This window comes from Lemur catta, chromosome 13 (genome assembly GCF_020740605.2).
Source record: "Lemur catta isolate mLemCat1 chromosome 13, mLemCat1.pri, whole genome shotgun sequence".
Lineage (NCBI taxonomy): Eukaryota > Metazoa > Chordata > Mammalia > Primates > Lemuridae > Lemur > Lemur catta.
Genome location: NC_059140.1, coordinates 80,973,639 through 80,994,519, shown reverse-complemented (window position 1 = coordinate 80,994,519; position 20,881 = coordinate 80,973,639). Strand labels below are relative to the sequence as shown.

Genomic DNA, 20,881 nt, shown 5'->3' with positions numbered 1-20,881 from the left:
CAAACAGAACATCACAAAAGCGAGGCGGGATGGTTCAATGGACAACCACAACGTTGGTTCCACGTCACAGACATTGGTCTACACCTAATGGTCCTCGAGAAGGCTACTGACAGACACCACGATCACTTGGAGTTTTGGTATAAAGCCAAATCTATCTTTCCTACAGAGCAGGGTTTCTTCCCTCTTCAAATATCCCAAGAACAGAAATATATTTAGCAGCCCACTGTCACCAAAATCAAAGCAGCATCAAAAGAGAAGAGGAAAAGCTGCAGGAAAGGCAATAGGACCTCCCTTCCAGTACGTGGAAAACCTCCGCCCCATCGTCCCCACTCAGGCATGGCCCTGGAAGCAGGTTCAAGCACAGTCTCCAGCAGCGGCCTGTCCCAAGTGTGTAGAAATGTGCCTGTCACAGGGCACGGCACAGGCGCAGCCGTGGGGGAAGGAAGACCAAGCCCGGGTCTCTGAGCAGCCAGGCCTAGGAAGCCACAGCAACACGCTCAGCTGACAAGGACAGAGACATCCTCCAGCCTTCTGGGGATTTTCTGTTTTTCCTGGGACTAACACAAAAAGCCAATTCATTGTGCTAACAACAGATAAGAACAGAAAGGGGAAGAGCATTTTAAATGGCTATATTTAAACCTAAAACTTCATTTCTCCCAGAATCTTAAAATAAACACAATAAAACCATTACCCACATACCCTTTTGGAAAGTAAATATATACAGAATCAAAAAAAAAAAAAAATAAGAGCATAGAGCCTCTGGTCTAAGAGTTTGACTTTAGGGAACACATCCTACACAAAATTCTCCATGATACACAGAAGCTGTCTCAGCCATGAAGATGTCATCAGGGTCAAATATTAAACAATATCAAGCCACAGGAACCACAGTACAGGAATGGTTGTGTAAGTTACAGTAAACACACATGTAAGATTCTGCGGCTATTACAAAAGCGGCCGTGAGAATCGTAAGGCAGATGGAACACTTCCATTAAATAATGTGATCACTGTGGTGTCAACTGTTTACTGAAGCAAATTTAAAAAACAGATACATGAAAAAGACAAAAGAAATCCACAACTGACAGCAATGGTCATGTCAGGAAACCAGGTTTCTGGGCTCCTTCCCACTCCCGCTAACATATTCATCCCTCAGTTCCTGGGTTCCAGGACCCCCTCAGATGCTAAAATCCAAGAATGCTCAAGCCCCTGATATAAAATAGCATCGCATTTTCATATACTTTACGCACATCCTCCCATACATTTTTTTTTTTGAGACAGACTCTCACTCTGTTGCCCAGGCTAGAGTGAGTGCTGTGGCATCAGCCTAGCTCACAGCAACCTCAAACTCCTGGGCTCAAGCGATCCTACTGCCTCAGCCTCCCGAGTAGCTGGGACTACAGGCATGCGCCACCATGCCCGGCTAATTTTTTCTGTATATATTTTTAGCTGTCCATGTAATTTCTTTCTATTTTTAGTAGAGACGGGGGTCTTGCTCTTGCTCAGGCTGGTCTCAAACTCCTGAGCTCCAAAGATCCGCCCGCCTCGGCCTCCCAGAGTGCTAGGATTACAGGCGTGAGGCACCGCGCCCGGCCTTCTCGTACATTTTAAATCACCTCTAGCTTACTTATAATATCCAATACAATGGAAATGCTATGTAAATAATTGTATTGTACAGGGAATAATGACAAGGAAAAGAGGTCTGTACTTGTTCAGTACAGAAGCAATTTTTTTCCAAATATTTTCATCCATGGCTGAATCCATGGATGCAGAACCTGCAGATATGGACCAACTGCACTGCCCAATCACAGCTGACACACACGACACACAGGGTGACCCCAGCACTACATGCAGTAGACATTTCCTCCTCACTACAGCCTTGTGGGTAGTTTCTATCATTATCTTCATTTTATAGCTGAGAAAACTTCTGTTATTTAAACTTCCCATAACATTGCTGGCCTTGCTCTCCTGAAGGAGGGGCAGGGGTGGGGACAGCCAGAGTCAAAGCTTCCTCCCTGCCCATGGCCTTCACCTCTAAGAAGAGGGGTCCTGACACTAGGGACAGAGCGGGGCACGGGACTGGCTCACTGGGGCAGAGCTGTCTTGGAAGAGCAGGAAGCTGGAACACTGCCTTGTCTCCCGGTTCCCCAAATGCCAGGATGATGTGCAGATCTTGGATTGCTGGGGTTGAAGGAGGAGGCACCACAGGAAATCTCAGGGCTTTGGCTGGGGTCAGGGAGGGGCGGGGAGGCAGAGGAGAGCCGGCAGGGAGTGGAAGCCGCTGTGCTCTCAGCATCTGGGAGATGGAATCTCTCTTTGGACTCACTTCTTGGCCTCTTCTTGCCATCAGGATGTTAGGATTTGGGGTTTAGGGGCCAAGATCCAGTCCTGCTGGGGGAGGACAGGGGGTGGCCTGTTGGCAAAGGAGCAAATGCCAGTGCCCGCCTGCTCAGAGAGATACCATGAGAGGTAAGGGAGGTGTAAAAACCAGTCTTCAATCTAGTTCTTGTTTTCTCACTTTTGATGGAGAAACAAACACAAGAAATATTTCACCTTCCTCTCCATTTGAAGAAAAACAGTGCAAACGTGGTGATGTGTGACAGTGGACATGTGGCCTTGGCCGGAGTGGTGGGGACACAGGCAAAGCCTCATGGTGGCCACATGGGCAGGCCAGCTCCCTGCTGCTGGAGCATCCGACTCTAAGGAGCTACTAGACAGCTACGTTTTATGTGGAAATTTCCAGACTTTTAAACATCAGTGAGTCATTCAAACAAACAAATGAACAATTATTTTTGAAGCTGCACATGGCCAGACTCAGCTCCTGGTACCAGCCTGAGGCTCTGAACCGGCCTTCAGTTAGAGGAGCCACCACAAATAACATGGGCGCTGTCACAAAAGTGCACACATAAGGTAGAACGACACCCTCGGTTACGGCTGGGCTGGGGAAGCATGATCAAGGTGTAACCTTTACGTTAAATTCCATCAGGATCAAAAGAAAACAGGAAAAAAACAACAGATAATTTGTGAGGGTATCAGGATTAAAGATAACTCACTTTTCATTTCTCTTTTTATCATGGTTTATGTGATAAAACAATGGCTCTTCCCTATTCTAATGTCATCTCAGGAAAGTACCAAAAACATATCAAGTGAATTGGGTACAAATAACAGGGTAATTTAGCTGTGGCTCACCCACAACGTTATTAATGAAAGGCATTGGTTTCCGTTTCTTAGTCTCTAAAGACGGGGAATCCCTACTTCTGGGCTGGGGAGCGCAGACACTGGATAAACCACCTGGGCGCCAAGAGGAAGGCACGCACAGGTGGTCCCGAGTTCTACAAGGAACAGCGCTGGGGCTTGACCACGGCTGCTGAAAATCGCTCCATTTACGGGCATATGAGAGTTGGAGTTTTAAGGTAGTAACGACACATTTTTCATAATTTCTTCCACTGTTGGCCATAATAGTGGCCTTGAGAGTGCACACCCCAAGGCCAGCACAGGCTCTGGCAGCAGGTGGCTGTCACGCCCTGCCCCAGGTCACACAGGAGATGGGACGTGGACCTGCCTCTAGTGTCTGAGCTAGGAGGAGAGGGCACATCCCACAGCAACTGATAAAGCAAAAAACACAGGAAAGTTCCGTGTCGCCACCAAAAGGCTTACCAAGAGCCAGCTCAGCCCGGTTTTGACAGCGCACAGAGCTGCTGCATGGGATTTCCATTCACACAAATGATGTGATCAGTAAATATCTTTCTGCAGCCAAACCAAGTACTTCGAGGGTCTGCTTGAGGAAAGCACACGAGGAATACTTGGGAAGAAATACAATGCTCCCAGCCCCCCAGAGGCGGTGGGAGGCCCAGGCTGCCCAGGCTCTGCCCTCCCAAGTCGCTCCCAGCTAACACTCCGGCCCAGAAAGCTTTGCCGGAGAGACAGTCTGGCACCTGGGCTCGCCCCAACCTCCTGCACTTTCGCTGAAGGGAAGGAGACAGTTTGGCCTCAGCCACCTTGACACCCTCCCATCTGGGACCTTGATATTCAGCTCCCAATGGCTCGGGGATGGGGCTGCCCTGCCTCGGGGTGCAGCCAGCTCAGAACCCGGGTCTGCCTCCTCCAGCTTCTGACAGCCAAGTGTCCCGACTCCCACAGCTGCTGTGCCAGCTGCCCGGAGTGACGAGTTCTGCCTCGTGGACAGGGCCCGGGCAGCCAACATCGGGCTGACGGGGCGGGGAAGCAGCAGAGACCCAGAAGAGGGAGAGGCCGGGATGAGCCATCTTCTGCCTCAGGAGTGCCGGGAAAGGGCCTCTCCGTGTTCCCAGCCCCCGCCGCACCGTGTCTCACTCCCCTGGGGTCAGCAGGCATGAAGGCTCCAGCTGGAATCCAGGACCTGATCCAAACACCTGCTCTGGTACCATCTGGGGGCTCCTGGGTGAGGTCCTCGTCCCCTCATTTGTAAACGATAATCCACTCAGTCATCACCAAGTGTTTATTAAGTCCTTGCCACACGCCAGGCACTGTTAGGCGCTAGAGAAACAGCAGCAAATAAGACAATCAAAAATGCTCCTGAGGCGTGGCGGTGCCAGTGGCCGGGGTGAGCAGGCAGGGGGCAGGATAACCGACAGTGCTGCCCCGCACAGTCGTCCCTAGGACTGACATGGGTCACTATGTGTAAAGCACACGACACAGGACCTGGTACTTAATAGATGGTGAGGACTGACGCATCCACGGTAGTGACCACCGGCAGCGGGTCATTGGCCAAGATGGAGAAAGGGCTGTGCCAGCCCAGGGGTCCTGGGCACACAGGGGCTCCGCTCAGTGTGGTGTGGCCGGCTCTGGCAGTGCCCTGAGTTACGGGAGAAACCCAGGACCCTTGGAGGGAGAAGATTCCCACCCCAGCACCTACCAACTTGGTGGCAAATTCCAAACTTAGGAGCAGAGCAGGAAGATGTAAAAAGGCCCCAGGACAAGCCCCTGTAACACACTAACAGTGGGCAGAGATCCCACGAAAGGAAGGCTTGCGTGAATTTGCCCAGTCGGTGAAAAACTGCCTTTCTCCGGGAAGGCCACGAACATCATCCGGGTGGGAGCGTCCCGTGCCGCACGCCGCACGTCCTGGCAGGGCGGCAGGTCTTCCCCCACCTCACGCACGCAGCCCCCTCAGGGGAGCACAGGAGCTGCCCCTCAGCCAAACAACAGCGACAGGTCCTGAGCACCCCAGACGTGCCCCCTCACCCAACGCACAGTGGGGGGCTCACAGCCAGGGCTGCCAGTGAGAGTGACAGGAAGGTCTCTGCGGGGCAACTGGGACTGACACCGCACAGCCCAGCTCCCAAAAGGTGAAAGTCGCTGACTTGAAAGAAATCTTTTGATTTTCCCCAGCAGTTTAAACAGATATACTGGGCAACAAATCTTTGAATATTGACTTTCAAATGAGAGTAAACACAACCCAGGCGGTTCAGAGTCAGCGGATACAATCCCAGGCCAGCAGGAGGCCCAGAGCCCCGGGAACACAAGCAATCCCAGCGCCTTCCCAGCACTCGCCAGGGAGCTGGGTCCCTGGGACTTGGACCAGCACCGAGTCCTGCCCACATGCCCCTTATTCCTTATTAATATTACACGAAGACAGACAGACTTCCTCACACACCTCATAATGTAACTCTTAAAAAGCCAGACTCCACAGTGTGTTCTGCTCCGCGTGGTGCAGTGTCTAATGTTCCCTGTAAATAACGACCACCTGCCTCCAACAGCAAGAAGTGAAAACACTTTGGAGAAAATAACTAGAAACAAATATTTAGTTGCTAAAGCATTTACTATCGTCCAAGTGTTAAATATGTAAGCCATGGCCACTTCCCAATGGGCTGATCATGTTTTTAACCTAGTGGTAAGATTAAAAAACCATTTCCTTAGCTTGTATTTATTTATCCCATTTAACAGACTTTCTAAAATAAATGTTTACATTTGATACTTGCTTATTTTGACTTTGGTCATTAACAACCTACAACTTCTAAAGCAGAAGGAACAATTTGGTTTCTATCTAGATTGACTGTACTATCAACATAAAGTCAACTCTGTAGTTTGTGTTATAACTCACCATACCATCTTTCCAAAAGGGCTCTGCAGGACCCTTTAAAACATACTTTTAGCTTTTATTTTTTAAGTTTAGAGGAAATTTAGGGTTATTCGTTCAGTTTTACAGCTATTTTAGAAACCAAAATAAGAATGTCAATGTTGGGACGATGTTATATTGGTTGTTACAGATTGGGACAATGTTTTCATTTAACACTTTAATAATCATTTTAAAGCGCAATAGACCCCAACTCTGGCAAGTTTAACATCAAACTGCGTTAACGGGTTGCTCCTGAAGGCGTAAGGGGAATTCATACTGCCATTGTCAAGAGCCAGAAAGGGGCTGACATCGAGTCACTCCATTTTTAATGCACTTGCCCTTGAAAAGCAGGAAAGAACACCACGCAGGGATGACTCGCCAGCCTAACTATGAGAGTACAGTACTGGGAGCAGCTCTAAGGTCCTTGTCCTCTATATGATTATTTGACTTAGCTGATACATCCACTCCACCGCCTCCTACACAGCCACTGAAGAACTGCAAACTCTAACAGAAAAGTGTTAGATGTTGACTTATCTGAGCAGAATGATGCTATACCTATGAAGACACACTGCAATTATAACTATAAAAAATATGTGAAAAAATATTGGCGGTAAATATATAAAAATGTAACAAATGGGTATTAGAGTAACTGAATTAGCCATGTTTTCCCCTTTCCAGCACCCAAACTTTGTTTACAGGTCACTAAACATGAAATGTACAATTTCAAATCAAAAGTATAGTTTAGGCCGGGAGCGGTGGCTCACGCCTGTAATCCTAGCACTCTGAGAGGCTGAGGCGGGAGGATTGCTCGAGGTCAGGAGTTCAAGACCAGCCTGAGCAAGAGCGAGACACTGTCTCTACTAAAAATAGAAAGAAATCATCTGGACAGCTAAAAATATATATAGAAAAATATTATCAAGGCATGGTGGCACATGCCTGTAGTCCCAGCTACTTGGGAGGCTGAGGCAGAAGGATCGCTTGAGCCCAGGAGTTTGAGGTTGCTGTGAGCTAGGCTGAGGCCACGGCACTCTAGCCCAGGCAACAAAGCGAGACTCTGTCTCAAAAAAAAAAAAAAAAAAAAAAGTATAGTTTATTATATCTCAAACAAGAAGTAGTACAATTAATCAAAGTATGAGCCTAACTATCGACACAGTTTTGCCATCTTAACGGTAGCTTATTTATGCCAGCAGCAAAGAAGCCTGGAGAGCGAGTGGCAATGAAATTGCAAAAGGCAATTTCCACAGCTTGTTGCAAATTGGATATTTTTCATTGCAAGAAGTGGTCCAAAGCCTGGAAGACGTGGTAGTCAGTTGGTATAAGGTCTGGTGAATACAGTGGATGACAGAGTTTCCAAGTCCAGTGTCTGTAGTTTGAGCAGCATTGTTTGTACAACATGTGGTTGAGCGTCGTCTTGCAAGAGGATTGGCCGGTCTCTATTGACCAATCTCGGCTGCTTAATCACAAGCATCCTCATCATTTCATCCAACTGGTGGTGGTAGACATCTGCTGTAATGGACTGACCAGATTTCATGAAGCTGTAATGGATAATACCAGCGCTGGATCACCAAACAGACACCATTAGCTTTTTTTGATGACTATTCATTTTGGACTGTGTTTCAGCACTTCATCTTTATCCAACCACCATGCCAAATGCTTGCAATTGTCAAAAAGAATCCATTTTTCATCACATGTAACAATATGGTGTAGAAATGGTTCCCCTTTATGTCATAATAGCAAAGAAAGGAAAGCTTCAAGATGAATTCTCTGCTGATATTCATTTAATTGTAGCATGTCTTCATAGACACAGCATCATTCTTTACCTTACTGATTTATTTCAAATGGTCCAATGTTGAAACAGTAATGTCAAACCTTGCTGCTAATTCACACGTAGGTTGAGATGGATTTGCTTCCACTACAGCTTTCAGGTCATCATTAACCACCCTCGGTCTCAGGTTGCCCATGTGGCTCATTTTCAAGTTAAAATCACCAGAATGGAACTTCTCAAACCTTTGACGAACTGTGTGTTCATCAGCCACATCCTTCCCAAATACTTTGGTGATATTTTGAGCTGTCTGCGCTGCATTCGTTCCCCAACAGAACTCATATCCAACAATAACATGAATTTTTGACTTCTCTGTGGTTTTGCAAAAATTGCTCTAAAAAAATTTGAAAGATAATCACAAGCCAAACGTACGTTTGAAAGACTGAGTGAGGATGCACTTTCACAGTAAAAATAAAAGAGGTGTCAAAGTGAAATGTCAGAAACCAATTGTCAAACTTAGTACTTAAGGAAATCGAACATTTCATACTTAACAACCTAATACTCTATTCAAGGGATGGCTTGTGTCCTGAAGCACCCTGGAAGGAACACCATGGCTGGCCCCACCTTGGAGACAAAGCGTTAAGGATGTCAATGTTGAGACTGCCCTAGGATCCAGTCCTGGGCAGTGCCCCTAAGTCACGACCACATCTATCTGTCACCAAGAACCATGTCTCCCTACACTGCTGAGAGAAAACACGGAGACATGTCACCATCCGCCCCTCACTGCACAGCATACCAGCAGCTGCGCCCTAATGCCTAACTCAAAACCGCAACACAGCTAGGTCCCAATCTTATTGAAAAATAAGACACATTGAACTCTTCATAAAAATTTACTGTACCATTTGCAGTTTGGTATGAAGGAAACGAGCCAAGATACCAAAATTGAAAAGTAAAGTAAGCTGGGCACAGTGGCTCATGCCTATAATCCTAGCACTTTGGGAGGCTGAGGTGGGAGGACAGCTTGAGGCCAGGAGTTTGAGACCAGCTTGGGCAAAAAAGCCAGACTCCATCTTCATAAAAATTAAAAGTGTGGTGATGTGTGCCTGTAGTCCCAGCTACTTGGTGCCACCACATTCTAGCCTGGGCAACAAGGCAAGACTCTGTCGCCTTAAAAAAGAAAAAAGAAAAAAAAGAAAAAGGTAAGTAGAAATTGAGACTGCCCTGTTGCCTTCGAACATTCTGCTCCAGCACATTTAACTTCATACTCAACTCCACAGGGTCCAGGCCAAAGAGAACATCACTGTGGAATGCTCTCACAGGTCCCACGACATCTGGGACACAGGCTAGTCGTCATCTTGTCTGTCACCATGGGGCCTGTGGGTGCAAACCATGCCAACGCCTGCCACTCACTCACTGATACTGGGGGCCCACAAGGCTGGCCATTTTCAGCCCGTGCCTGCAGCCAGACCAATTTGGTGATGATGCTGTTCCCTTCTAGGACTTTATTTTGATCTTCTTATGTTTTGATGAATCAATTTCTCACATCCTATTCGAAGAAGCTAAATACAGAATTACAGATTAAGAGAAAAGCTTGCCTATCTCTTGAATGTATATGATGACATTTTTGATTCCTTGCTTGTATTATATCTTTAAAGTTACACAAACCACAAAATAAACAAGCAAAAAAAAAATACAGGTATACAGAAATAAGACCCCATGCCCTGTCCTGCAAGCACACTATTTGAATAAGAGGAGAGCAAACCATTAGAAGTAAAGGTTGCAGCAAGAACAGGAGGACAGAAAGCTTTTCACACTTTGCAAGTGAAAACAGCAAAGCCGCATGCTTCCAAATGACCTGTGAGCACACAGGGCAGGCGTGCACCTAGACCACGGGGAATCCCATGCACCGTAGGCATGGAATACTGCTCAGCAATAAACAGAAAAGTTGCTGATAAACACAACATGTACAAATGTGAAATCCATTTTACCCTCTGCAAGACGCCAAACCTGAAAGGCTGCATAATGTATGATTCTATTTCATATAACATTCTGGAAAAGCCAAAACCCTAGGGACAAACACATCAGTGAGGTCAAGGCCTGGGGAAGAGGGAGAGGAGATTAACTGCAAGGAGAGGGGCTCTGGGGGGCAGCGGGAACACTCTACAGCCTGCCTGACGCTGGGCTCCCATGTGACCATGTGCAAGCACATAGCCCTGAACGCTAAAACAGGTGAATGTTATTGTACGTGAACTATACCTCAGTAAACCTGGTTTTGTAATTTTTAAGAAAACCACATGCAACAGAAAAAGTGAAATTCCAGTTTCAATGCACACTCCTGTAAGTAAAAGGCTGGCCATCCTTGTGCCCGATGCTACCTGAACCCCCACCTCACCCTCACCAAAAGGAGGATTATTCTGGGCCTCAGTGAACCAAGACCAAAAGTCCACAAAGCTTCTATCCTTTAAGAAAATATGTAAGTTTCAAAAATGGTGCTGGTATTCATGAACACTGCTTCCCGTAACCACTGACAGTGTCTGAAAGTCCTCAGCAGAGTGACTTAGCACTTGCTAAAGTTTAAAGGTAAAGTTTAGATGCAAATTCTGATCATCTACATGGACAATATCAACTTTACTTCTAGATTTCAGCTGTTGTCCCGATTTTGTGTAAGGAAACCCCAATTAAACTTCATAACTGTATAAACCATCCCCCTGGCTCCTACTAGCCCCTGAGATCTCCAGTCTTAAATTCCAGAGATTAGATGACGCCTCTGCACTGTGGCTAATGAGCCTTAATGCGCTCTTTAAGAGTCAAGGCTTGAGACAGGCTTTTCAGAATAAACTTATTTTTCCACCACAGTAGATTTTCTTGCCAAGCAAGATTTGATTTCAAAATTGCACTAAGTTCTAGAAATTCAGGTTTCTTTCTTGCATGCTCCCACATTTCAGCAGAGTATTGGGAAACTTTCTGACCCATGCTCCTGCCCTCTGGGGTTTGGGTAGAAGACAATGTACCAGGGAGAATTATACTCACAGTGCTAGGGCTCTGGCCCTGTGGGACCCGGCAGCTCCTATGATGGGATTGTTTTTAGCTGAAGAATTGTGGCAAGCAACCTGCGAGAGTGTGCGTGTATCCACAAGTTCCGTACGCTGCTTTTGAACAATTCCCTAAAATAACAATAATTTTCTTTTTCTAAGACACCTGCGGCAACATGATGGAACTAGAGGTCACCACATGAAGTGAAATAAGCCTGGCACAAAAAGACTAAGGTCACAAGTTCTCACTCCTATGTGGGTGCCAAACACGCGGCCCTCATGGAGGTAGAGAGCGGAATGGTGTTACCAAAGGCCAGGAAGGGAAGGGGAGAGGGAGGGAGGAAGAAAAGGTAGACCTAGAAGGAATAAGTTCCAGTATTTGGTCGTACAGTCAGGAAATTATGGTCAACAATAATTTACCATATATTTCAAAATAGCTGGAAGAGAAACTCTGTAATGTTCCCAACACAAAGACAAACATTTGAGGTGATGATATCTCAATTACCACGATCTGATCGTTACACATTGTATACATGCATCAAAATACACAGGGATCTCCAAAATATATACAACTATATCAGTAAAAATTTTTTCAGAAAACTGTCTCTAAATAGCCTAGATTTTTCTACAGTGAGAATTTGTCCTCATATAAATCAGAAAAAGGAGTCGTCTGAGCTGACCAGAGCAGCACTAGCAGCCAGCAAGATGCCTACAGGCTCTAAGGTGAGGATGTGCCTGGGATCGGGTGAGCAGTAGTTGCCTGGCAGATGCTTTGAGGGCTTCAGCGTTATTGGCACCCTTAGGTGGAAGGTTCTTCCAGGTTTGACATCAAATAATATCACAATTTTTTAAGGCCAAAAATTATATTTCTTCTACCTGATATAGTCCTGAACAAATCACACAGCAAGAAATATTCTAAGTTTTAAATAAAAACCATGATACAAAATTCCATTTACAGTATTATCTCAAATATGTTAGAGACAAAAAAAAAATAAATAGGACAAATGGAAAGAAATACAAATACACAAAAATATTAAAGTTTCAGAATAAGACCAAAGCAGGATTTTCCTAAGCTTTCTTTATAGAAATGTTTAATTCTTTAGGATATATTTTTAACATTACAGTTTGTTAGAAATACTAATGTCACTTAACAAACATGGTACAGCATTAGGTACCATGCTGGCAGGTTTTGTTTGGGGGGCTTTATTTATTTAGGTTGGTGCAAAAGTAATTGTGTTTTTGGAACATGAATTTTAAATCATTATAACCAGGCTCAAACACCTTTGTTAATCAAAATAGGAACCATTACAAGCAACACATTTTTGCCAACGAGAAATAAGTTTGTTTATTCCTGTAGTGTAAAAATCCATGCTTCGGGATTTCACGAACTCTTGGAAAGCATTTTCTGCATCCTGCTGGTTGTGGAAACATTTTCCTTGCAAAAAGTTGTTGAGATGCTTGAAGAAGTGGCAGTCGGTTGGCGAGAGGTCAAGTGAAGATGGTGCATGAGGCAAAACTTCACAGCCCAATTCATTCAACTTCTGAAGAATAGAAGACAACACTTCAAAATGATAATTTTTTTGACTTTAGTCAGCTCATGAGGCATCCACTCATTGAGCTTTTTCACCTTTCCAATTTGCTTCAAATGCTAAACAATCTGATTGTAGAATGCTCAACGCTGAGTTCTTCAACAACTTCTCATGTAGTTGTCAGAGGATCAGCTTCGATGACTGCTCTCAATTGGTCCTTGTCAACTTCTGATGGCCGGCCACTGTGCTCATCTTCAAGGCTCTTGTCCCCTTTGCAAAACTTCTGGAACCACCACTGCACTATATGTGCACTAGCAAATGTGTTGTTGATGTTGCGAGTTGTCTGCGCTGCTTTACAACCCATTGTGAACTCGAATAAGAAAATCACTTGAATTTGCTTTTTGTCTAACATATTTCCATAGTCTAAAATAAATATAAAATAAATAGCAAGTAATAAGTCATTAGCAAAAAAGCATAAAGTGAGGACTGTGCATTAAAATGATGTATAACATAACCACATTTAAGAATATATTCCAATATCAACTGGCAAATTTCCAAAAAGCTAAAACTACAATTACTTTTGCACCAACCTAAATACTAGTTTGGTAAACCTAAGATGAGACCTTAATATGCACTAGTTATAAGATTTGGAGGATAAAATTTGCCCATCATATAAAGAAATGCGTAAACATGCCCAAGAAAACTGGCAAAAATGAAATCTTCATTTTTTTCCCCTTTCCCATCTTTCCTTCTGATTAGTTTCACGCTCCTACTACACACCACCTTCCTTAGAGGATTCTAACTAGGGTATAGATTGAAATCCAAACTCTATTTCTTTAAGGAAATACTTAAATAGTGCTTTTACACATCATGCACCACTACAAGCACCTTATAGATTTCATTCCATCCGGGCCACTCTTCAGGTTGGCATCCACAGCATCTTCTTGCTCCACCCCTTCCCCACCCCTCTCATGGGCCTGTAACTCCGCCTCGCCGACCTCTCCAGGTGCCTAGACCATCCTCACAGGGACCTCTCATCCTCTGTTCATCGCTTCCTGAGACACGATCCCTACTTCTGCCCCCACCACGTCTCCAAAATCCACTTCTCAAAGGCCACGGCAAGCCAAATCCTGCCTTCATTAAACCTTCCCAAACCCTCCTGGTCAGAACTGTTCCCTTCACCCATTCTGCTCTGTGGTACTAGAGGTACAAACAGTTTCGGAAGAACACAATCTCTCGCAGGAATTAAGCCTAGTGGTTTACACCACCCTTCTCTATCTTCCTCTCCCCACACTGCCTGGTTCCTTGTCCTTCTGCATGGTAGATGCTGCTCAACACGTCATGCCAATATAAATCCGGTCATTTCATCTACAAGACAAAGACGGACCTTAGTTAAAGAGCATCTTCAGCGGTGCCTACTGTGTACAGAACACCATGTATTGCCCCATGTTGTTTATTACCAAAAGTATTATAAATGCCATGTTATCATTATCATTTACTATTTTCCATGTGTGAAGTACTATGCTAAGCACTTTAAATGTCTTATAAGTTAGCATATCCCCTAAAATTATCCCTTAGAAGAAGGACTCACCTTATGCTCAAGTCATTATAATGTTCTCATATTACGGAGTGTTCTCCAGGTTTTGAAAAACAATATTCTGTTTGAGGAAGACATTCTAGCCTGAACAAATTCAGTCATACTAGTTTTAGGTGTTTATAACAATCGTCTGATAAACTATTTAAAAATGAAACAAGGAGATAAAGAAATTTAACATAGATATATTCATTATTCCTAGGGCATAACTTTGCAATTGCTATTACTAGGAAATTTGTAAATAAGCTTTAGTAAGATCACTTTCTGGGGAAAAAAAAGCAACACAGCAAGTTGTCACGTATGGAACCACAGTATACTATTACATGGAGGAAAACACATAAGTGTTTGCGAGTCAGTGATTGAGGCTGCGGATAAAATTTCCAGTGCTAATATCACAGATGGATTCAGACAGCTCTGCATAGCAAATATCTCTAAGGAAGCAAAGATAACACACTCCGGGAAACTGTTTAAAGAGACAAAAAGCGACTCTAACGAAGACACACATACTGGAGTTGGGGACACCAGTCCAGAGTTTCAGTACAAGTGTTTTGTTACACGAGAAAGTAGAAATATCACAATGATACATCACATATTCACACTTCAGATCACACACTATAACTAAACACCTTCCTTGAAAGCTAAACCCACGTGAAGAAGCCTCTCTGCTGTGACCAGGCCTGGAAGCCCCCTGCTCTTCTGAGGCCAGGCCTCCCCGGGCACTGCAGCTCAGGGACGGCTGCAGCAAGTCGTTGATGCTCGTTAAGAGAGCCCCTTTGCTCCCTTTTAGACCCTTCAATTTCATACAAACTTCACCACATCTAGAGAGAGACGAGGAATTGAAGAACAGCCCTCTCCTTGTGTTCTCCTGTGACACACGTGTTAAATGAACTGGAGAAATGTCAGAGCCACAAAGATCTAGAACCTCCATCTCCTGTATTTGACCTGAGCCTTTTTGGTTTGCTCCCAAATTCTCAGCTAGAACATCCTCATAGGAACAGCATGAGTTGTGCAAGTGTCAGAACACAAAATATCGAGGAAGAGTATTTTGGGAATAATGATTCTTATTTTTAGGTAAATTTACTTAATCCTAATAGCAATAAGTGTAACCTTTCAAAGACAACATTATGCCTCAGGTTCTTCCCCAGGGGCAGGGCCTGTCTGCGGGCACAGGAGCGTCAGCAGGGCGGGTGCCTGGGAAGAGCTGTGGCCACAGGGCCAGGCTGCCTCCCTGCTGCGCCCAACACACCGCGGCGTCTCTCCGGGCTCGCCCCACTGTGGACACAGCACCCTCGCGTGTCTCTTTTTTGAAGTGAAGTTGTTGGATAGGCTACATGCAAATGAAAGGTTTTCTTTTAGGTAATTTAAGCTTTTATTCAATTACATACGGGAACAAAAATATAATCTCTCATTTAACAAGTTGATAAAACAAAATAAAATAATGTTAGCAGTCTAGTCATATTTTTGCTTGAAATTGTAACTCCTCTAACCTCTAAAATATAACATTGTCACGGGTAGTTTGAGGAGAACCGGTACCGGGGATGTTTTGAGGACCACATTTCCTATCACAGAAAACAGAATTCTTGACCTTGAGGGTATAAAATGTCCACACCTTTCACTGCCCTGTTCTTCCAGGGACTGGAAGGCCATCTCTTGGGCCACACATACCTGGGCGCCAATGTCCTTGACTCACCTGAATGTGCACGGCGCCCTCTACTGCTTCTTGGAGACTAGAACAGCCACTGATGAGCGACAGCTGCTCCTGCACACTCAAGCAGCCTTTCAGGGAACCGGCCTCCTCCAGTGACTTCAGTTCCCTTCTGGAAAGGAGTAGAGAATGGCCGCTGAGTATTCAAAACCAGATTAAAAAGCAAACAAAGCTCAACAACATTAATCACCAGGGAAACGCAAATCAAAACCACAATGAGAAACCGCCTCACACCCATTAGGATGGCTACTACCAAAAAGATAGAAATGACAAGCGTTGGCAATGATGTGGAGGGACCGGAACTGTCGAGCACTGTTGGTGAGACTGTAAAGGGTGCGGCCACTATAAAAGACAGTATGGCGGTTCCCCCCAAAATTAAAGTAGAATTATAATGGGATCCAGCAATTCCACTTCTGGGTATTTACTCAAAATAATTTCAAGCAGGGTCTCAAAGAGACCTTTGCATACTCACATTCATAGTGGCATTATTCACAATAGCCAAGAGGTAGAAGCAACCTAAGTGTCCACTGACAGATGTATAGAAAAATGAAATGTCGTGTATACACACAATGGAATGTTAGGCCACCGTAAAGAAGGAGGAAATTCTGACACATACTACAAACAGATGAATCGTGAGGACCTTACGCTACATGAAATAAGCCAAACACAAAAGGCCAAATACTGTATGATTCTACCTATAAGAGGTACCTAGAGGGGTCACAGCCAGAGACAGAAACTAGCATGGGCCTAGCTGCCGGGCGCTGGGGGCTGAGGGAATGGGGAGTTTGTGTTTAGCGGGTGAGGATGAAACAGTCCTGGAGATGTGCTACCATCACTTCTGTTCAACAATGTAAATGTACCTACTTAAAAGTGGTTAAGAGAATAAATTTGTTATATATACTTTACCCAATTAAACTTTTAATTGAAATTTTGAAAAATAAAGGCTGCAGTAAGCCCTGAGGGTGGGGATTGGAAAGCAGTGGTTCTTCAACCCTCATGCTCGAGTCAGCCCCCCAACATGGAAGGGCTGAAAGAAGGTGTCTTATAATCCGGGTGGGCTTCATGGAGTGTGGCCTGCAAGGTCCCTCAGGGCCCTGAACTCGGAGGGGCCCATGCTGCGTTTAACGCTCTGCTGTCACCTTCTTAAAATTATTATTAAATTTTGAAAAAGGGGCCCCACATTTCCATTTGCACTGAGCTGCGCAAATTATGTAGATAGTGCTGCTTGTGTTTCATGACAGGTTAAATAAACCAGGCGGAATACCTGTATACACACACACACACAATTGCCTAAGGAGCAACGCCCATGCTTTCCAAAGAATTCTGTGGACTTTGCCAGTAAGTCAAATAATTTTTACATCATTTCATGTCACAGATTTTATCTTTAAGCTGTCGATGCTCTTCAGCCAAAAGTTGAAGTGGAGCCAGGAAGACGCACACGGTGCATAGGGGCGCCGTGGTGCATCTCAGGAGGGTGCCAGAGAAAGCCTGGAACAGGGTTTGGGCTCTGGTCCAGAGATTTGGAGGAGTGTCTCGGGAAGTGGGGCCCCCTAGATTGCATGCCGTGAGAAAGCCAGGGCAATCGGAAGGTTGGGGATGTCAATAAATCTCATCCATATGGAGGGGAGGCCAGACCGGAGATAAAGCCATCATGGGCGAAGAAGTAGCAGTCACTCATTTTAGCCAAGAGAGCGGTGGGTTGCACACCGCCTTGTTGCTGTCTGCGCTTAGGCAAATTCATGAAGCAGCCTTGCTTTGCCTAATTCTGTCCTGGTCTAAGAATGACCCTGTCTGAGGTGGCTCATGTCCAACAGGCGAAGGCAAAAAATATCAAGATACACTAAAATACAAATAGGTTTCCACAGTATCTTTAGCAAAAAGAAGCTTCAAGGAAAAGATAATGAGTCCTCTGTTGATCAGGCAGATGTAAAGTCTCTCCTGCTTAAGAGTCAGCAAGGACAAAAAAGCAATTATAGGCATCACCACACATGGGACCTGGGCTTACTTTTTTTTTTTTTTTTTTTTAAGGATGGGGAGAATGTGAGTTTTTTCTCATGTAAACAATTTTGAAGATCTGCAATATATCAACTTTAAAAAAAAAATAACCCTTAAAATAAGTCCAGAAAATGGCTGTCTTATTTTGGAGGACAAGCATGCAGAGGTCCCTCCTCAGACCTCATCACCCACAGAACAGCTCAACGCTGGGTACCCAATATCCCTGACCACCCTCAATGGGCAGGTATTTTTAAATTTTTACACAAAACTAATTCCTTAAAGTAGAAGCTTATAAACTAGTGAGAAATACACAAAGTGTGTGTCTCAGCCAGTTCACCAGAAAGTTTATATTAGCTTTATATGGTGTTGTGAGATGCCTTAGCAACAGATTAGTTAAGATTTAAAAGTCTGATGGCTAAAAATCAAGAAAGCTGGTTCAAGGTAAGTATCAGCAAATAGGTATCTGAAACATCATTGAGGAAAATACAGCAGAGAGGGTCATAAGAAAATGTTGGGAGCCAGCTTAGCCTTATGCAAAACGCCATCTTATACAAAGCGCCATCTTAAGCTTACATACTTCTTCTTCCTCCCTCTTGCACAAAGAAAGCGCGCGCAAAGCCTATAACACCCCTCCCACTCCCTCGTCTCATATCACATCACCGCCCTTCCTCCTATCAGAAGCTGCCACGTGTTCTTATTCCTGCCCTCCCCCGTTACAGTGCATATAAGCAGCCACCCAGCAATAAAATTTTGGGGCTTGATCAGAATCTTGTCTTGCCCCCATTTTGTGTGTCTCTTGTCTCTTTTCTTTCACCAGCAGCAGGTAGTCCTCCTCGCACCCCTGCGTTGTATGCCCCGCTGGTCGGGACATAAACTGGCGCCCAACGTGGGGCCCGAGGCACGGAACAGCGCTGTTGGCACCTACTTGGAAGACGCCCCGGCCGGGCACCCCCTGAGCCCAAGAGCTCGCTTGGAGCCCGTGAGCCATCAGCCCACGGGATAAGACTCCGCGTTGATCGTCGCTGGATTGGCCGCCCCAGCGGACATCGGAACGGTGAGTAGGTGATCATAATGGGACAAGAATTGAGCTCGCATGAGCTCTTCCTTAATGGTCTTAAGGATTCCCTCAAGGCACGCAGAATTAAGGCTAAAAAGAAAGATTTACGTAGTTTTTTTAGTTTCCTGGCTGATGTCTGTCCCTGGTTCCCTCAAGAGGGCACCACTGATCAAAAGTGCTGGAGACGGGTTGGTGACTGCCTCAATGACTATTATCGCACCTTTGGCCCTAGCAAGGTCCCTGTGTCTACCTTTTCCTACTGGAACTTAATTAATGATATTTTACAAATTCATTCTCAAGATTCGGACATTAAACATATAATCCAGACGGGCGAAGCGGCTCTTAAAGCCAGCTCTCGCCCCCCCTCGGCTTGCCACTCGGTTACCATAAGTATGCCGGAAGAGCCTAACAACTCCAATATTGAACCCCTCAAAGAAACTCTCAAAAAGGTCCCAAAATTATACCCTCCCCTCACTTCCTCCCCTCCTCACGATGATCAGCTCCCTCCTGAGGACCAGGAAGTCTTAGACGACCAGGCGGCTCATTACCATGATGAGGAGGACCCCTGGCGGCTTACTGCGCCAGTTCTTCGTCCGTTACCCTCCACTCCCCACAACCCCCCCCCTTATCACTTCCCTCAACCACTTCCGCCGTTTGAAAACCTTTTACGCCCTGCGCCCGAGGCACGTCCTCCAAATGCCCCCCCCGCCACAAATAAATTCTTCTCTAACCCAACAAATTTCCTCCCTTAGGGAAACACTCCGACAAAAACGGGAACACATTAGCTTAGTTAAAGAGCTTAGAGCCCTCGAGAGTGAGCTCGGCTCACTTCTTCTCAACAACTCTAGTACATCATCCAAGAAACAAAAACTTCCCGATCGGCCGTTACTGGCCTTTCCAGTTACACGAAGTCGTGCCCCCAGACCCCCTGATCAAGACAACATAAATGAGGAAGGGAGGGAGGAACAAGAAAACCCTGACTCCCAGGACCCGCCCTCTGCGGAGGAGGCCTCTGACACAGAGGAGCGTGAGGGTGACTCTTCCCATAATTCAGGACAAAAATATCGCAGACTCAATCTTAAACATCTTAAAGATCTAAAGGCTGCGGTCAGTTTATACGGGCCCACTGCGCCCTACACCATGGCACTTCTTGAGGGCCTTAGCGACCGATGGCTAACACCAAATGATTGGCTCATGCTAGCTCGTGCCACCCTTTCCGGGGGTGATTTTGTCCTCTGGCGTACCGACTTTGTAGAAAATTGCCGAGAGACAGCACAGCGCAATGCAGAAAATAGAACTTCTAGGACCTGGACCAGAGACAAACTTTTAGGAAGACCCCCTTACCAGACTAATGAAATACAAGCCGCCTTCCCTCCAGGGTTACTAGCCCAAATTCAAAATGCTGGCTTGAAGGCCTGGCGCCGTCTCCCGCCTAAGGGGTCCGCCACCACATCCCTAGCCAAAATCCGCCAGGGCCCAGATGAACCATACTGTGACTTTATCAGTAAACTTACAGATGCAGCAGAACGACTGGTTGGGGAAGGCGAAAACGAAAGTGTTTTTCTTAAACATCTAGCTTACGAGAACGCCAACCCCGCCTGTCAGGAAGCAATTCGCCCACACCGTAACGGCTCTCTTGCTGACTATATCAAATTGTGTTCAGGAGTTGGGACCTCCCACTCCATCGGTGTTGCCATCGGGGCGGCCCTACAACCCTTTGTCACCGCTGCCACCCATAAACCCCAACAAACAAAGACCTGTTTCACGTGTAAACAGCCTGGCCACTTCTCCCGAGAATGTCCAACAAAACCTCAAAATACTTCCCAAAATAATGTCAGGCAACCCCAACCCCCTCCTTCCTCTGTCTGTCCTCGCTGTAGGAGAGGGAAGCATTGGGCATTTGATTGTTATTCTAAAACTGATATCGATGGGAACCTTCTCCCCAAGACGCAGGGAAACTTCAAGAGGGGCCAGCCCCTGGCCCCATCCCCGGGACAGAACCTAGGGGCAGTACGGTTCGTCCCCCCGAGGCAGGCTTCCCCCGCCCAGGAGTTAGCGTCCTCCAGCGAGCCACCCCCGGAAGTGCAGGCCTGGACCTCTGTGCCGCCACCGACAC

General features: G+C 45.7%; 1 protein-coding gene across 1 annotated transcript in view; it reads right to left on the bottom strand.

The window, feature by feature from the left end:
• The window catches only part of CRYL1 (crystallin lambda 1), an 87,848-nt gene that overhangs the window by 42,548 nt on the left and 24,419 nt on the right, over positions 1-20,881 (bottom strand). Inside the window, exon 3 of the mRNA XM_045567688.1 lies at positions 15,699-15,825. Coding sequence (XP_045423644.1) covers positions 15,699-15,825 — 127 coding nt within the window. The remainder of the gene's footprint in view (positions 1-15,698; positions 15,826-20,881) is intronic.